The sequence below is a fragment of the Triticum urartu genome, chromosome 1 (assembly GCF_003073215.2).
Source record: "Triticum urartu cultivar G1812 chromosome 1, Tu2.1, whole genome shotgun sequence".
In the NCBI taxonomy this organism is placed as follows: domain Eukaryota; kingdom Viridiplantae; phylum Streptophyta; class Magnoliopsida; order Poales; family Poaceae; genus Triticum; species Triticum urartu.
Window position 1 is genome coordinate 450,840,410 of NC_053022.1, and position 18,889 is coordinate 450,859,298.

At 50.3% G+C, this 18,889-nt stretch overlaps 2 protein-coding genes across 2 annotated transcripts; one reads left to right on the plus strand and one right to left on the minus strand.

The window, feature by feature from the left end:
* Positions 1 to 613: 613 nt before the first annotated feature.
* LOC125518019 (protein NRT1/ PTR FAMILY 3.1-like) lies at positions 614 to 11,602 on the minus strand. The gene is made up of 3 exons (XM_048682987.1): positions 11,349 to 11,602; positions 1,802 to 2,597; positions 614 to 1,701 (listed from the first exon to the last, which is right to left on the minus strand). The coding sequence occupies exons 1-3, from the start codon at positions 11,440 to 11,442 to the stop codon at positions 807 to 809; spliced, it is 1,785 nt and encodes a 594-aa protein (XP_048538944.1). The 5' UTR covers positions 11,443 to 11,602; the 3' UTR covers positions 614 to 806.
* Positions 2,623 to 5,912, plus strand: LOC125518011 (proline-rich protein 36-like). The gene has a single exon (XM_048682976.1). It carries the CDS (start codon positions 3,156 to 3,158, stop codon positions 5,907 to 5,909), a length of 2,754 nt encoding a protein of 917 aa, XP_048538933.1. The 5' UTR covers positions 2,623 to 3,155; the 3' UTR covers positions 5,910 to 5,912.
* Positions 11,603 to 18,889: the final 7,287 nt, after the last annotated feature.

Sequence of the window (18,889 nt, forward strand, 5' to 3'; positions counted from 1 at the left end):
TAAATAATTCAACTTAACAGACCACTTGAGCCTTTTTTATGGAAGGAGAAATGGCCGTAAAGAATTATTTTTACACTGCACACCTTTATACAGATTCAAAAAGTAGTAGTACAAGAGATCAAATTACAATAGAAGAACAACGAAACAAAAGTTTTCCTCTTCATTTATTATTTTGGCATAACCTAGAGCCATGAAACCTTTACCCCTCCAAACAGTGAGGAGAATATTCACCACACTTTGTCATTGGAGCCTTGCAGGATCTTGCCATGCCTATGATCTATCAAAGACATGACCATGCATCCCACCTTAACAACAACAAGTCTTGAAGCATGCCTGCATTGTATGACCTAGAATAGGTCCTATTCTTCTACCTTTTTCAGGTAGTCGATGGCTATTCATAGCCACCACCTTAACACCAAAGAAGAGTTCGACCAAATGTTTTATTTTTGTCTTGATCCATACAATGCTAGAGAAGTATCTATGATGTGTCAAAAATCAATCTATAAAGGTGTGTCGAAAAGCCGATCTATATACTTTAATCTCGACTATGACGTGGAGGGGAACAAATCCTTGCTATGTTGACAGTTGGATTGACATAAATCAACCGTTGATATCACGTTTGAGCCCTAGGATTCGAATTTTCAAAATTGTAACCTGTATAGTAGTGTAGATACATTTTGTGAACGATTACATTTCCAAATATTACTACATTCGAGAGTGTTCCTAAATCGCGGCAATATTAATATATCATGATGATGGCAAGATACATTATTCCGTCCCAAATGTAACTCTACCACGCATTCTAGTTACTTGTAGCTTACACCCTTCTTGGTGCTCTGGGTGCCATTTCCATGGCCAGGTTGGTGCTCGACCTCCGTCTCCAATGGCTTAAAAGTGTAGTACTTGACACATACGAAGTAGTAGACGAGGTTGAGCCCCTGCAGCCCGACGACGAGCCAGTAGTAGTTATCCAGCTTCCCTCTGTTGAGGTTGTCCTGCAGCCACTGCCCGCTGGCCTGCGTTTTCTCGTGCACGATGGTCACCAGCAGCGTGCCGAGGTAGCTCCCCGCCGAGATGGTGAGCCAGTAGAGCGCCGCCGCGGTGCTCCTCATGCTCTCCGGCGCCTGGTCGTACAGAAACTCCATGCGGCCGACGTCCATGAATGCGTCGGCGATGCCGTGGATGGCGTACTGCGGCACCAGCCAGAAGACGCTGATGGGCAGGGTGGCGCCTTTGGGCGCGTCCAGCATGCCGCTGGCGGCGGCCACTGACTTCCGCCTGGTCTCGACGGCTGCCGCGGCCACGTTCGCCAGCATGGCGATGGTCATGCCGACGCCGGCGCGCTGGAGGTGGGTGATGCCGTTGGGGCGGCCGGTGAAGCGGCGGAGCACGCGGACGAGCACCCGGTCGTAGAAGGCGAGGGTGACCAGCATGGCGAGGTTGGTGAAGATGAGCATGGAGGCCGGCGGGATCTTGAAGCTCCGCGTGATGTCGCGGTCCATGGTGCGCGCCTGCTGGATCGCGAAGCTGCTGTTGTGCGACGACGCGGTCACCATGAGGATGCCCGCCGCCCAGATGGGCAGCATGCGGACGATCGACTTGATCTCCTCCACCCGGTGCACCGTCGACAGCCGCCACAGCTTCGGCTCGCCGGACGGCAGAACGTCGCCCTCCGTCACTATGGCCGCCTTGTCAAAGAACCTTATCATTCAAGAACTAGTAGTTAGCTCATGCAGGCTGCAGCCAAAAACTACATAAAGGTTTCATCGGTTGCCAGTTTGCCACAAGGAGTGCAACTCACTTTAGCTGGTTGGTGTGGAGAAGACGGCCGGTGGTGGAGATGCCGGCGTCGAGCTTCTTGTCCTCGTACAGGAGGTCCGGGTCCGGCACGACTGCTTTCCTCTTCTTAAACGCAGCAGCCACGACCTGTGCCAGCCGGACAAGCGGGCTGCCGCCGGGGGGCATCCTGACATATAGCGAGTACCCGGACACGAAGCCGATCACGGCGACGAACATGGCGATGGTGGGCACGCCGAGCCCCCACCCCCACCCGACGTTCTCCTGGATGTACACCACCACGGTGACCGCCGTGAGCTTGGCGAGCTCGATGCCGAAGAAGTACAGGTTGAAGAAGCTCCACATGGGGGCCTTGCCGCCGTTGGCGCTCCGGCGCCGGCGCGCGCCCAGCTCGAGCTGGTCGGCGCCGAACGCCATGTTGCAGGGCCGCGAGCCCCCGGCGCCGATGGACGTGCAGAGCAGCGACAGGTAGAGGATGGCGATCTGGTAGGTGGAGGCGCGCTGGCACTCGGCGGCGTGCTTGGCGCAGGGCGGCGGGCGGAGCGAGGGGAGCGCGGCGGAGAGGGTGAGGCAGACCATGCCGAGCTGGTAGATGATGGAGCCCACGGTGATGGTCCAGAAGCGGCCGGCGAAGGAGTCGGCGATGAGGCCGCCGACGAGCGGCGTGAGGTTGGTGGTGCCGTGGTAGTTCGTGAGCACGTTGGAGGCCTCCACCAGCGGCAGGTGCAGCTGCAGGGTGAGGTACGAGATCAGGTTCGAGCCGAACCCCACCGTCGCCAGCCGGTCGCAGAAGTCGTTCGCTGCAAGAATGGCAGGAAATGTTATATTTCAAATTGTACTAGTATATGCCAAAACATTTTTTTTCATATTTTTTTTGCAGGAGAACAATTTGTTCATATTACTTGTTCCAGAATCACAATCTTGCTTTATTTGACACACGTGCTAGATGCTCTAGATATTTTGAAACGGCAATGATGATAATCCATATGGATACCTCCCCCAAAAAGACATTGATAACATGACGAAGGTTTGACATGAAAACCTTGAGAAATCTACACGCCTCGTGTACATGATGAATAGAGTGATGCTTCAGCTATAGAAGGAGAATTTCTTCTCTACAATTAATGTTCTCTTGGTTGCGTCGAAATCTCACGCGGATAAGTAGCAGGAAACAACAATATTCCTGCGTCCAAAACAGTCGCTCTTTTTTTCCTTTGAGGAAAACAGTTACTCTATTTTGAAGTTCTGATTACAAGTAGGAATTACCTTGAAGTTGTAATTTTCTAACATTTGGCACTCACTATCAAGTAGTAGTATCGAGCAGTCAAAAGTCGTAAAGGTATCTCGTGAGGTTCTCCATGCCCGCTCCCGCTCCACCCCCAGGCCCCGCGCCGGCGCCGGCGCTGGCGCCCGCCCCGGCCGCCCTCGCTGACCTGGCGGCCTCCTGGTTCATGTCGCTGCCGCCTCCCCCGCATGGCCGATCGGCTGCTGCCGCCCCTGCGAAGCTCCCCTCCCCGCTGCGGCCGTCGGATGCCCACCTGCCAGATCTAGATTCCCCGACGCCCGGCGGCTCCGACGCGCGCACGTCCTCCGGATCCGAGTTCGTCCCCGAGTCGCCGTTGGGTCCTGGCCCGGGCTCGGTCGCTCCTCCAGCTGCGTCATCCCTGGCGCGCATTGATGGGAGGTTGGTGGCTCGCCATTACTGCTCCACATCGGTGGAGCGCTCCAGCTCGCCTCCTGCTGCGACTTCAAGGCCAACGCCAGGCGCGTCTTCAAGGCCGGCGACAGGCGCGGGGCGCGAGGCGGACAAGGCGGACATGACCGGCGGCTGGCGCCTTGTCAAATCGCGGCGAGGCCCGCGCCGCCCGGCTTTGGAGCCTCAGGCATTCATGCCTCCTCCCCTCCCGCTGTGGCTTAAAGGCCGATGCTGTCGCTGCCTCGCTCCTAGGCATAAAGCGCTGCTGTGCCGAGAGCCCATCCGCTGCGCTCGCTGCCTCGAGAACGGTCACCGCGCCCGTGGCTGCAAGAACCGGTGGCGGCCTCTCAGCTCTCTGCCTTGCCTCTCGTTCATCCCGCCACCACCTCTCCCTCGCCCATCGCCTGCTGCTCCTCAGGCTCAGGAGCCCAAGTTCGGCGCTGGTCGGGGCTGGCCTCTCCCCAAACCTGCGCCGGCACCGCTGCTGCTCCCCCAACCACCAGCACCCCCTCTGCTGCTCGACACCGCCACCACCACCATGCCGCCTCTGGGTGATGCTGCTCTCAGGCCTGAGGAGGACTTCGTGGTCGTCCCTGCCACGCCGGAGATGCAGGCTGAAGCTGCCCTGCTCTCCACCAACGCCGCCGTTGCTTGGTTCGAAGGAGCTCGGGAGGGTGTCCCCTGCAACACGGTGGCTGCTGCGTTTGCCGCCACCTTCGGCTTCAGGCAGGAGGATGTGAGTGTCGTCCGACACTACCCCGAGCAGTACCTGGTGCGGTTCTTGTACCAGCACAACTGCGCCGACGCCGTCGACCGCGGCGACTTCCTCGTCGGCAACTCCAGGCTCTTTGTCCGCGGGTGGCGGCTCGAGGCGCACGCAGACAATGAGGACATGTTGTACCATGTCCGCCTCTGCCTTGAAGGGATCCCGGTGCATGGTTGGAACAACTACATCGCCTCGTTCGTCATCGGTCGTGGCTGCTTGCTGGACTACATCGAGCAAAGGTCGGTGCGTAGGGACGACACGCGCGACCTCTCGCTCTGGGCATGGACGTCTGACCCCAACCGCATCCCCAAGGTGAAGTGGCTCACCTTATCGGCTCGGGGCCATCGGCGTCGCGGCCGTCGTGGCCTCCGGCACCGTGTGCTGGTGCACCTTGATCTGCTGGAAGACCACACCAAGGCCAAGGATGACGACGACAACCCGCCTCCTGCGGAAATCCAGGAGTACACTTGGTACCAGCGTTGTGTGGATGGCACGGTGGGACGCGGTGAGCGCCGTGCCGCCCAGGGCAGAGATGAGAGGAGGCCACCTCGCCGGGACGACGAAGACGACCGTGACGGCCGGCGGGGCCGTGGTGCTCCACGTCCACGCGAGGGATGGGGCGCCCGTATCCGGCGCTCCCTCTCCAAGGGAGCCACTGATCACCAGCGGACGGAGGGGCAAGACCGCAGCCGCGACCGTTCTGGTGGGCGGCGTCGGAGCGACGCCCCTGCGATGGCCGGCCTCGCGCCTACTCCTGCTAGCGTCGCGCCCGCCACGGTCCTTCTGGGCTCCGGGTCCACCAGCGCTGAGGAGACCCGTGCCCTGGAGTTGCTGCCGGTGCGTGGGCGTAGCCCGGCACGCCAAGTCTCGCCACGGGCTGTGCGCCGGCGCGCCCAGGAGGCTCTCACGCCGCCAGCCTCGCCCCCTCTATCCCCCACGTCGGTGCTGCCACGTCAACTCCTCTCCAAGCGAGACGATCCCAGGGCGTCGTCCATCTCTCTAGCGGCTCAAAACCCGGCGGTGACACACCTCTGCTCGCCCACGGTGCTTCTTCCGCCTCTGTCGCCGGCCAGGCCGCCGGGCTTCGAGTCGTCGCCCACTCCTCCCCTGGTCTCCAGCGGCCCGGTGCGACGCACCCCCTCTCCGGTGCAAAGGCGCAGAGCGGCTGCGGACATCCAGCCGGCTAGTGTTGGCCTGGCTGTGCTCTTCGACGAGAGGCCGGAGCCGATTCTGCCATCCCCGGCGTCCACGCCGCCGCGTCCACCTGCTGCTCGTCGCAAGACGCTTGCGGGTGTTACCATCTCCAGGTCCGCTGCGGGTCTCTCCCTGCACAGGACATGTGTGAAGAACAAAGCCCCTGGGCGTGCCAAGGAGGCGCCTGCTACCAAGGCGGCTGAGCTGCTGGTTTGCCGCAGCCTGGGAATAGTCAAGAATGGCGAAGATGTTACAGCGGCGGCCTTAGATGCTTTTGCAGAGAAGTTCAAAGACACACTGCCCCCGAAGGTGATCAGCTCCATGCGTGAGCTTTTCAAGCTTGATGATGTGCAGGCTGCTGGAGTGGAGGATGCGCTTATCCAGCACGGCGGGGCTGGCGCCATCGACCTGGATGGACCTGAGGATGCGGCTGGAGCCTTGTTGGCTGCAATCTGATTGATGGTCGTTGTTCTTTGGGTTTAGTAGTTCCCAATGTTAGATCAACTTCATGTGTCTGTAGTGTGGTGCGTGCACAAGGTGCAGTGTCATGTTTTCTTCTGGTGTCTTTGTAGCTCCAGGAGCTTTGCTAAGCTCAGAGTTGGGTTCTGTCAGCCCAGCTTGCTGCTGCTTTTGCATGTGTGTGTGGCTGATGGATGTTCATCATGCCTCTATGTGTACTCCCTATTATCATGTTAGAGCAAGCTATCAATGTTTTATGTTGGAATGTCCGAGGCCTCAATTGTCCGGATCGACGGTCCACTGTCAACGCCACCATCACCTTCTCCTCCTGTCATATTGCATGCCTTCACGAGACGAAACTTGTCAATGTCGACGTGTTCACGGCCTCCTTCCTTGGGGGAAACAGACTGCAACTTTGCGCAGAGGCCAGCCGAAGGCACAAGGGGGGGGATGCTTCTGCTTTGGGATGACCAGTTGGTGGACCTAGTTGACATCAACTACACCGCCTTCTATTTATCCGCGATGGTCCGATCCGAAACTCCGACGTGCAATACAAGATCACCACCGTTTACGGCCCCACCGACTCTTCTCGCAAAGACGCTTTCTTCGCGGAGCTCATCGACCAAAAACCACCTGCCGGAGTCCTATGGCTTGTGGCAGGAGATTTCCATCAAATATATCGCGCGCGCGACAAGAGTAATAGAAACATTAACCGGAGTCGCATCAACCGGTTTCGAACGGCTCTCCAGAGTTGCGAGTTGAAAGAAATTCATCTACAAAATAGGAGGTTCACCTGGAGCAACGAGAGGGCAAACCCGACCTTGTGCAAACTTGATTCGTTCTTCTGCAACGCTGAATGGGACGCCGCCTTCGGCACCCACGTGCTCCACGCCCTATCTTCCTCCCTTTCCGACCACTGCCCTCTCCTTCTCGCAGATGACAAAGGCCTGATGAGACCCAAGACCTTCAAGTTCGAAAACTTCTGGGTCTCCATGCCGGGTTTCATGGAAGTTGTTAGCAAGGCTTGGGATGAGCAGCCTCCACACTCTGAGCCGTATCAGATCTTGTTCCACAAACTCAGAAAGGTTGTACAGCGCCTTTCTGAGTGGAGTAGGGGACTCTTCTCAAAGGCAAAAATTCAGCTGCATGCGGCCCTTTTGGTGATCCTGCACCTTGACATTGCGCAAGAAAACAGACATCTTTCCCCCGACGAGGTTGATCTAAGGGCTAGGCTTAAGAGGAGGGTAATAAGCCTGGCCGTGCTTGTGAGGGCTCGGAAAAAGCAATGCGCGAGAATTGCTAACCTCAAGGAAGGAGATGCAAATACCAAATTCTTTCATCGCCGGATCAATGCAAGGAGGAGAAAGAATCATATCCTCAGGCTAAAGCATGGCCAGGGTTGGGTCACTGACCATGATGCTAAGGAGAAGATAATTCATGACCACTTTTCTACGGTCATGAGGAGAGGGTCTTTGTCAACAAAAGACTTCAACTGGGACGAGCTCAACCTGGAGTCTCACGAGTTGGAGCTGCGCGAGCTTGGATCGCCCATCACCGAGGAGGAGGTGCTTGGGGCATTAAACGACATGCCCAATGATAAGGCGCCAGGCCCGGACGGCTTCACGGGCATTTTCTTCAAGAAGTGTTGGGGCATAATCAAGCATGATGTGATGAGGGTGATTCTCCAGTTTGACTCCTTACACACGTCCGATCTACACTGGCTCAACTCTGCCAACGTCGTGCTTCTGCCCAAGAAGGAGGGAGCTGAGGGTATTGGAGATTATAGACCCATTAGCCTTATCCATGCTATCGCCAAAATCCTCGCGAAGGTGCTATCCCTCCGCCTTGCTCCGCACATGAACAAACTTGTCTCCAACGCTCAAAGCGCCTTCATCAAGACGAGAAGCATACACGATAACTTCATGTGCGTGCGCAACTTTACCCGCCGGCTCCATAAGTGCAAGACTCCGTCGCTCCTGTTCAAGCTTGACATCCGAAAGGCATTTGATTCGTTCAGATGGGAGTATGTGCTGGACCTCCTCCGACGCCGTGGGTTCCCATGCAAATTTCGTAACTGGATTGCGGCGCTTCTTTGCACCTCTTCCTCGAGGATCATCCTAAATGGTGTGCCCGGCCCGCCAATCATTCACGGTCAGGGCCTTCGCCAGGGGGACCCAATTTCACCGTTGCTATTCGTCATCGCCATTGATCCGCTACAACGGCTCCTTGACTTGGCTACCCGCAAGAAATTGCTCCACCGGATCCGTGGAAGAGGTGTCATGGTGCGTACCTCGCTTTATGCGGATGATGCCGCGGTGTTCTTGGCCCCTATAAAAAAAGACATTGACAACTTCTCGGCAATTTTACGTGGTTTTGGGGAGGTCACCGGGCTATGCACCAACTTCCACAAGAGCTCCGTTGTGCCTATCCGGTGCAATAACCTTAACTTGGGACACATTCTGCAAAGCATGCCGGCCACTGTGGCTTCCTTCCCTCTACGGTACTTAGGCCTCCTGCTATCCGTCTGGCAGCTGAAAAAGGCGGATTTCCAATTTCTTGAAGACAAGGTGGCGAGCAAATTGGTTACGTATGAGGGGCAGAACATTACTACCATTGGGCGCACGACATTAGTAAAATCGGTCATCTCCTCACTTGCGGTCTACTTCATCACCTCCTTGATTGTCCCTCCGTCCATCTTGCAAAATGTGAACAAGCTGGAGCGTGCTTTCCTGTGGTCCGGGTCGGATAAGACCACGGGAGCAAAGTGCAAGGTTAATTGGAATATTGTCTGCCGCCCATCGGAGTACGGTGGCCTTGGAGTCCTTAACACCGCCAAGTTTGCTCGCGCCTTGCGACTGAGATGGCCTTGGTTCGAATGGACGGAGCCAAATAAGATGTGGGTCGGTTTGGGCAACCCTTGTGACGAGGCGGACATGTCTTTCTTCTATGCCTCAACCACCATTTCTGTGGGGAATGGGGCCAAAACGCCCTTCTGGGAATCCCCTTGGTTACAGGGAGCCAAACCAAAAGATGTTGCTCCCCTAATTTTCGAGGCCTCCATGAGGAAAAATTGGAAGGTGCGCGAGGCCCTCAAAAACAATGATTGGATTCTCAAGATCAACCCCTCCACGACCGTCTCCATCGAGCACATCCGGCAATTCTTCATCCTTTGGATGCTCTTGCACAACTTCCATCTTGATGAGCTTTCCGAGGATTCCATCATATGGAAGCACACGGCCGATGGGTGCTACACCGCCGCCTCCGCATATCAAGCGCAATTCCTCGGGCTAGTTCTCTCCCCCATGGAGCACATGATTTGGAAGGCTTGGGCGCCTCCAAAGGCAAAGTTCTTCGCTTGGCTGGCAACCCAAGATAGAATCTGGACGGCGGATAGGCTCGCCAAGCGGGGTTGGCCGAACTGTGGTCTTTGCCCTCTTTGCAAAGGGGAGCAAGAGAGCGGTCCTCATCTTTTTCTCAAGTGTCGTTACACCATTCGCCTTTGGAAGATGGTCATTGAGAAATTTCAGCTTACGCATTTGGACACCTCTTCATGGCATTTGGAGGCTTCAGTCAAGAGTTGGTGGGAAAATTTGACCGGCACAGGAGTACCCGACAGAAAGGCGATGGCCTCGATGACTATGCTCGTGTCGTGGACCGTCTGAAATGAAAGGAATGCTCCACCGCCTATTTTACTAGCTTCCATTGCCAATGAGGCAAAGCTTTGGGTCACCGCCGGGGCAAAGAAATTAGGGGCCATTATTTTGCGCGAGTAATCACTCATGCCGTGTAAGGGTGCCTATTGTAACAAAACCTCTTCTCTACTTAATTAATATATGAGGCAAATCTTTTGCCTCGGTTTCAAAAAAAAAGTCGTAAAGGTTCGGCACAGATTTGATTCTGCATTTCTGCATATAACAACCGTATTGGTATTGTCTGATGGCTACACTTCGGCAGTTTAGAATTTCATTACTCACGGAGGAAGATTCTTATGCTGCTAGCCAGGTCAGGTTGTTCGATATGATTCCAAAAACGTCATTTTTGGTTGCATATAGGACTTTTCCTTTGGAGACTGCATATAAGATAGGACCTATAGGTTACATCAAACGGTGCAGTCTTGCCGTAGCACGTCATTTTTGAACAAAATAGACCAGGTTGACTTCACGAAAACAGCATTCACATTCACATTTGTGTCTGTTTTTTCTCTGAAGAAGAAGAAAGGGTTCCCCTGGTTTTCATTAAGACACATTTGTATTTTGTATCTGCTGGAACGTTAGACCATGTGCCGAGGTCACTAGCTAGTTCCGTTATTCTTTGCGTGTGCCTAGCTACTGAAGGTTCAGCAGAAAAATAAATAAGTTTTTTTGCGAGAGAAAAATAAATAAGGTTTGGTTTAATTTCATGCGAATTAAGTCGATTTTTTCCAGGTTTCGAATATTTCATGTGGAATTTGGAATGCAACAGGGTATAAATTCTGTTGTAACCAAAACGGTGTTTTTTGCGGTGTGTGCTTGAGGGAAGATTACATGGGGCAGGGGCATGCAGCAGCCCAAGATCATGAATAATAGTTGAATACAACACTTGAACGTTAATTCTTACTCCCTCCGTTTCAAAATAGATGACTCAACTTTATACTAACTTTAATATAGTACAAAATTGAGTCATCTATTTTGGAACGGAGGGAGTATCTATCTACTCTCTCCGTTCATAATAAGTGCTGTGATTTTAGTTCCTAATACCGCTAACCTAACAGTAAACTCACGTGTCAAGATTGTTTCAACATGCAGAAAGTAGATGCATGTTATTCACTTGTGACAAGTCGCATGTCAAAATGAATGTGAATGAACGTAAAAAAAAGCAACAATACTGTGAGTACGAAGGCAAAATCCTTGAAAAATGTATAAATTAAGTGATGCCTCATATGCATAGCTAGAGCCTAGAGCAACGTTCCACGCTCTTGGGTATCTTTTGGCAATTGCTGAGCAGCATTCAGACATGAAGCATATTCTTTTTCGCGACAAATTCGGTGGTCAAAAGCAAAAACACTACAAACGCATAGACCCCGGAATTACAGTGTGAAAAGAAAACTCTCCAGATCACGAGGTTTGGTAAATTTTGCAGATTGGAACTATTGCCTGATTTAACTTTTGTGCCATCAGTTATTGCCTCAACTAAACGTGTTTCATGTGCAGCCTCCACTGAATCATAAAGGAAAATCGATAGCACTACATATCCGCAGCCGCCCAACGCAAGAAAACAAAGGAGCTGAGATAACGCTCCAGTGGAGCATCAATGGAAACCTGAGGCGAAACCACTAGCTAATTCTGTGGGAGCACAGCAAAGAGCAGATCCCAACGTGCATATCTAGCTTTACTAAGCTTAAAGAGAGAACCGAAGTGGAGAGAAAGGGGGGCAGGAAAGGATCAATCGATCAATCACCTAGGATGAAGGGCATGGTCCTGAAGCCCCCCTGCTTGGCCTTCTTCGCCGTCCCCGTGGCGTCCTCCGTCCGCTCCCTCCCGTCCTCGGCCATGCCGTCTCTTCTCCGGCGGGAACCCTGGCGGCCGCGGCGGAGGTTCCCGGCCGACTCTCGACGGGAGCAGTGGAAGAGAGCTACGAGCTACGGGTAGGCGCTGGCCGGCCGAGTAGCTCCGTGGCGTGCGCTGAGTGAGAATGGGGAGGTGTCCTGTGTCGTGCACGCCTTTATATAAAGGCGTACGTGGTTGCTAATGTGCTTGCACATATCCGTCCCCGGGAAAAAAGTCGCTGGAAATGGGAGGCATCCGCTCCACTACAGGATGATTAGGAGGATGTGACGGCGTCCACTGCTGTCAGATCGAAATGGCATCAGGGGCACCGCTTTAGATATCTCTTGATTGAATGCCTTGCAAGATCGGAACGATCTTGCCGTAGTTGAAATTCGCTGTTGGGACTAAAGTGGACTAGGCCTATATAGCATGCACATTAAGATCGGAACGATCTTAACGTAGTGGAAATTCGCTCATCATATGATCTGCCCTACATGATCGTGAGCATCACCTATGTATCTTAGTTATATGAATTGTTTATAGGTGGATGTTGCTCTCTCTCTTTTATTGAAATATAATATATATATTATGTGTGTTAAAAAAATGTATATACTACATGAATATGTTTTTTAAATTTTGAATATTTTTAAAGTTATATAAGCATTTATTAAAATATATAAAAACATAAACACTTACTTAAAGCATGAATATATTTGTAGATTACATTAATATTTTGTTAAAACTGTGAACAATTTTAAAATTCTATAAGAATTTATTGAATATAAGTTCTTATCCAATATGCAAATTATTACATGAACAACTTTGTAATTCATGCTTTATTATATGGATAAATGCTAACTCCATACGTGATTATTTTATAATGTAATTTATTATATATATATATATATTATTTATAACACGCTATTATAATTTACATATATTCTATAAATTTCTGAAAATAAAACCAAACAAAATGTGACGTAGAGACTGCAGCCCGCTTAATAGTCAAAGAATATATAGCAGCAACATCCGGTTATTACATAAAATGCCTTGAGGGTCAGGTGGTTAGCCTTGCGCTGCTGCTGTCTACAGGTACCAATTTTTCATTTATTCGTTGGAAGCTGACAAGTGGACCCTTGTAGCCGTGGCATAGTATTTTTCGTGACAGAAAAATAGCAAAATAGCAGGCCACATGTCCACTTTGCCGTCCAGTCGCTGATAGCGGGTCCCATGCCATGTTGGCATGCCTAATCATCACTTTGTTTGTATAGAAACATGATTTACACCGTATATGCACATGAAAGCCAAGTTGTGGCATCAGTTCAATGTATGCCACAAGTTTTAGCACTAAACGGACTTTTCACGCCAAGTTGTGACACCAGTGGTGTAATTGACAGTGGTGTTTAAATGAACACAAGTTTTAGCACCGTATAACCATTCATCAATTTAAATGAACAAAAAAACAGTGGTGTTTAAATGAACAAAAAAATTGAGGTGAAGTTTAAATGAACAAATAGTAAAGTGATGTGTGTTAGATGAAGTAGGCCCATACCTAAAAAGTATAATTGGGGAAATGGGCTTCTTTCCTTTTGGGCCTCCATCTTGACTTTGTCTTTCTTTCTCCTCTTATTTGAATAGTTGACTATCATGGGAAAGTACGTATGTTTCTTTGGAGACTATCGAAAAATTCTATACCAACTAATGATGTTCGCGCACATAGGCATATGTCAGACTCAGGTGCCTGTGGGCTATGCGGGGCTCCAGATTGATGGAGACACTCCCTTCTGGAGTGCACAATGTCAAGATGCACATGGGCGTTGGTGGATGATGAGCTGGCGCAAACCCTAGCGACTATCACTGAACCACATGTTAAACATTGGTTATTCACTCTGATTGACTCTCTATCACATGAGGCGTTTGTGAAGCTAGCAATAACACTATGGGCGATTTGGGCGGCTCGAAGGAAAGCTATACATGAAGGTATATTTCAAAGTCCACAAGCTATCCACGGATTCATAAATAGATATCTGTCAGAGCTTAAAATGCTGTCGATATGGTTGCGGCGAAGATCTCCCTTTCTCTATCATCCAATGCTCGCTCCTTTGGGCCTTTGGATGATTGGCATTCGTGTTCCTATAACCTGCGTAAATTCCTCATAGGTTGGTCTCGTAATCGTGCGGCGGAGGATCGTCGCACCAAATCTTTCCTCGAAGACCAGATCTTGTCGCTGGATCGCGCGGCTGATTCTATTGGGCTCTCTGACGATGGTTGGGCGGTTCGTTATAATCTGGAGGCTGCTTTAATACAGTTACACCATCAGGCTGAGATTTATTGGCGTCAACGGGGTACTCTAAACTGGGCTCTAAAAGGCGACTCCCCTACGGCGTATTTCTTTGAGGTCGCGAACGGCAGGCGTAGACGATGTGGTATTAATAGCCTGCTCATTAATGGTGTGCGATCTTCGGAGCAGTATGTTATTATGGCTCATGTGGTGGATTTCTTCTCTTCGTTGTTGGGGGCTAAACCTCCATCGGGCTTCTCCATTTCTCCCTCCCTTTGGAACTTAGCTCTTAAAATCTCACCCGAGGAGAATGCCTCTTTGATGATCCCTCTTTCTGATCAGGAAATTTGGGATGTTGTTAACACTGCCAATCCTAATGCTGCTTCTGGGCCAGACGGCTTCTCTATTCCTTTCTTTCGGAAATTTTGGCCCCAGTTGAAACAGCTGGTTTGTAATGTTATCCAGGGCTTCTGTCTTGGTATTGTCGATATCTCCCGCCTGAACTATGCAGTGATAACCTTGATCCCCAAGGTTAAGGGTGCTGATGTTATTTCCCAATTCCGACCTATTGCTTTGATTAACAACTTCGCCAAATTACCGGCTAAAGGCTTTGCGAATCGTTTGTCGCCGGTTGCTCATAGAGTTATTAGTCCTTATCAATCTGCTTTCATCAAAGGGCGTTTCATCCTTGATGGTATCCTATCCCTTCATGAGATTGTTCACGATCTTCACGCTCGGAGAGCTAAAGCTGTTATCCTTAAGCTAGACTTTGAGAAAGCCTATGACTCCGTTAGCTAGCCCTTCCTCAAGCAGGTCCTTCTTGCTAAAGGTTTCGACGGTGCTTATGTTCATCGTATCATGCAGTTGGTCTCGGGTGGCCATACTGCCGTTTCGGTTAATGGTTTTGTTAGCCATTCTTCGCCAATGGTAGGGGCCTTCGCCAAGGGGATCCTGCTTCCCCTGTTCTTTTTAATTTTGTGGCCGACGCCTTCTCGTGCATGCTTTCCAGGGCGGCCCGTGTTGGAAATATGCCCTAGAGGCAATAATAAATTAGTTATTATTATATTTCCTTGTTCATGATAATCGTTTATTATCCATGCTAGAATTGTATTGATAGGAAACTCAGATACATGTGTGGATACATAGACAACACCATGTCCCTAGTAAGCCTCTAGTTGACTAGCTCGTTGATCAATAGATGGTTACGGTTTCCTGACCATGGACATTGGATGTCGTTGATAACGGGATCACATCATTAGGAGAATGATGTGATGGACAAGACCCAATCCTAAGCCTAGCACAAGATCATGTAGTTCGTATGCTAAAACTTTTCTAATGTCAAGTATCGTTTCCTTATACCATGAGATTGTGCAACTCCCGGATACCGTAGGAGTGCTTTGGGTGTGCCAAACGTCACAATGTAACTGGGTGACTATAAAGGTGCACTACGGGTATCTCCGAAAGTGTCTGTTGGGTTGGCACGAATCAAGACTGGGATTTGTCACTCCGTGTAAACGGAGAGGTATCTCTGGGCCCACTCGGTAGGACATCATCATAATGTGCACAATGTGATCAAGGAGTTGATCACAGGATGATGTGTTACGAAACGAGTAAAGAGACTTGCCGGTAACGAGATTGAACAAGGTATCGGGATACCGATGATCGAATCTCGGGCAAGTATCGTACCGATAGACAAAGGGAATTGTATACGGGATTGATTAAGTCCTTGACATCGTGATTCATCCGATGAGATCATCGTGGAACATGTGGGAACCAACATGGGTATCCAGATCCCGCTGTTGGTTATTGGCCGGAGAGTCGTCTCGGTCATGTCTACGTGTCTCCCGAACCCGTAGGGTCTACACACTTAAGGTTCGGTGACGCTAGGGTTATAGAGATATTAGTATGCGGTAACCCGAAAGTTGTTCGGAGTCCCGGATGAGATCCCGGACATCACGAGGAGTTCCGGAATGGTCCGAAGGTAAAGAATTATATATAGGAAGTGCTGTTTCGGCCATCGGGACAAGTTTCGGGGTCACCGGTATTGTACCGGGACCACCGGAAGGGTCCCGGGGGTCCACCGGGTGGGGCCACCTGCCCTGGGGGGCCACATGGGCTGTAGGGGGTGCGCCTTGGCCTATATGGGCCAAGGGCATCAGCCCCAAGAGGCCCATGCGCCAAGAGTCAAGGGAAAGGAAGAGTCCTAAGAGGGGAAGGCACCTCCGAGGTGCCTTGGGGAGGAGGGACTCCTCCCTTGGCCGCACCCTTCCTTGGAGGAAGGGCCAAGGCTGTGCCCCCCCTCTCCCTTGGCCCTATATATAGTGGGGGAAAGGGAGGGCAGCAAAACCTAAGCCCTGGCGCCTCCCTCTCCCTCCCATGACACATCTCCCTCCTCCCGCAGCGCTTGGCGAAGCCCTGTTGGAATCCCGCTACTTCCACCACGCCGTCGTGCTGTTGGATCTCCATCAACCTCTCCTCCCCCCTTGCTGGATCAAGAAGGAGGAGACGTCGCTGCTCCGTACGTGTGTTGAACGCGGAGGTGTCGTCCGTTCGCCGCTAGGATCATCGGTGATTTGGATCACGACGAGTACGACTCCATCAACCCCGTTCTCTTGAACGCTTCTGCGCGCGATCTACAAGGGTATGCATATCCACTCCTCCCTCGTTGCTAGATGACTCCATAGATAGATCTTGGTGACACGTAGGAAAATTTTGAATTTATGCTACGTTCCCCAACAGTGGCATCATGAGCTAGGTCTATTGCGTAGATTCTATGCACGAGTAGAACACAAAGTAGTTGTGGGCGTTGATTTTGTTCAATATGCTTACCGTTACTAGTCCAATCTTGATTCGGTGGCATTGTGGGATGAAGCGGCCCGGACCGACCTTACACGTACTCTTACGTGAGACTGGTTCCACCGACTGACATGCACTAGTTGCATAAGGTGGCTAGCGGGTGTCTGTCTCTCCCACTTTAGTCGGATCGGATTCGATGAAAAGGGTCCTTATGAAGGGTAAATAGCAATTGGCATATCACGTTGTGGTTTTTGCGTAGGTAAGAAACGTTCTTGCTAGAAACCCATAGCAGCCACGTAAAACATGCAAACAACAATTAGAGGACGTCTAACTTGTTTTTGCAGGGTATGCTATGTGATGTGATATGGCCAAAAGGATGTGATGAATGATATATGTGATGTATGAGATTGATCATGTTCTTGTAATAGGAATCACGACTTGCATGTCGATGAGTATGACAACCGGCAGGAGCCATAGGAGTTGTCTTAATTTATTTATGACCTGCGTGTCAACATAAACGTCATGTAATTACTTTACTTTATTGCTAACCGTTAGCTGTAGTAGTAGAAGTAATAGTTGGCGAGACAACTTCATGAAGACACGATGATGGAGATCATGATGATGGAGATCATGGTGTCATGCCGGTGACGATGATGATCATGGAGCCCCGAAGATGGAGATCAAAAGGAGCAAAGTGATATTGGCCATATCATGTCACTATTTGATTGCATGTGATGTTTATCATGTTTATACATCTTATTTGCTTAGAACGACGGTAGTAAATAAGATGATCCCTCACTAAAATTTCAAGAAGGTGTTCCCCCTAACTGTGCACCGTTGCGAAAGTTCGTCGTTTCGAAGCACCACGTGATGATCGGGTGTGATAGATTCTTACGTTCGAATACAACGGGTGTTGACGAGCCTAGCATGTACAGACATGGCCTCGGAACACATGCAAAACACTTAGGTTGACTTAACGAGCCTAGCATGTATAGACATGGCCTCGGAACACAAGAGACCGAAAGGTCGAGCATGACTCGTATGGTAGATACGATCAACATGAAGATGTTCACCGATGATGACTAGTCCGTCTCACGTGATGATCGGACACGGCCTAGTTGACTCGGATCATGTAATCACTTAGATGACTAGAGGGATGTCTATCTGAGTGGGAGTTCATAAGATGAACTTAATTATCCTGAACATAGTCAAAAGGTCTTCGCAAATTATGTCGTAGCTCGCGCTTTAGTTCTACTATTTAGATATGTTCCTAGAGAAAATTTAGTTGAAAGTTGATAGTAGCAATTATGCGGACTAGTTCCATAAACTGAGGATTGTCCTCATTGCTTCATAGAAGGCTTATGTCCTTAATGCACCGTTCAGTGTGCTGAACCTCGAACGTCGTCTGTGGATGTTGCGAACATCTGACATACACATTTTGATAACTACGTGATAGTTCAGTTAAACGGTTTAGAATTGAGGCACCGAAAACGTTTTTGAAACGTCGCGAAACATATGAGATGTTTTGAGGACTGAAATTGGGATTTCAGGCTCGTGCCCACGTCAAGAGGTATAAGACCTCCGACGATTTTCTTAGCCTGCAAACTAAGGGAGAAAAGTTCAATTGTTGAGCTTGTGCTCAGATTGTCTGAGTACAACAATCATTTGAATCGAGTGGGAGTTGATCTTCCAGATGAGAAAGTGATGTTTCTCCGAAGTCATTACCACCAAGCTGCTAGAGCTTCGTGATGAACTATAATATATCAGGGACATATATGATGATCCTTGAGATATTCGCGATGTTTGACACCACAAAAGTAGAAATCAAGAAGGAGCATCAATTATTGATGGTTTGTGAAACCACTAGTTTCAAGAAGGGAAAGGGCAAAAAGGGATGCTTCATGAAACGGCAAATCAGCTGCTGCTCTAGTGAAGAAACCCAAGGTTGAACCCAAACCCGAGACTAAGTGCTTCTGTAATAAAGGGAACAGCCACTGAAGCAGAATTACCCTGGATACTTGGTAGATGAGAAGGCTGGCAAGGTCGATAGAAGTATATTGGATATACATTATGTTAATGTGTACGTTACTAGTACTCCTAGTAGCACCAGGGTATTAGATACCGGTTCGGTTGCTAAGTGTTAGTAACTCGAAATAAAAGCTACGGAATAAACGGAGACTAGCTAAAGGTGAGATGACGATATGTGTTGGAAGTATTACCAAGGTTGATCAAATATCATACGCTCCCTCTACCATCGAGATTGGTGTTTGCGTTGAGCATAGACATGATTGGATTATGTCTATCGCAATACGGTTATTCATTTAAAGAGAATAATGGTTACTCTGTTTATTTGAATAATACCTTCAATGGTCTTA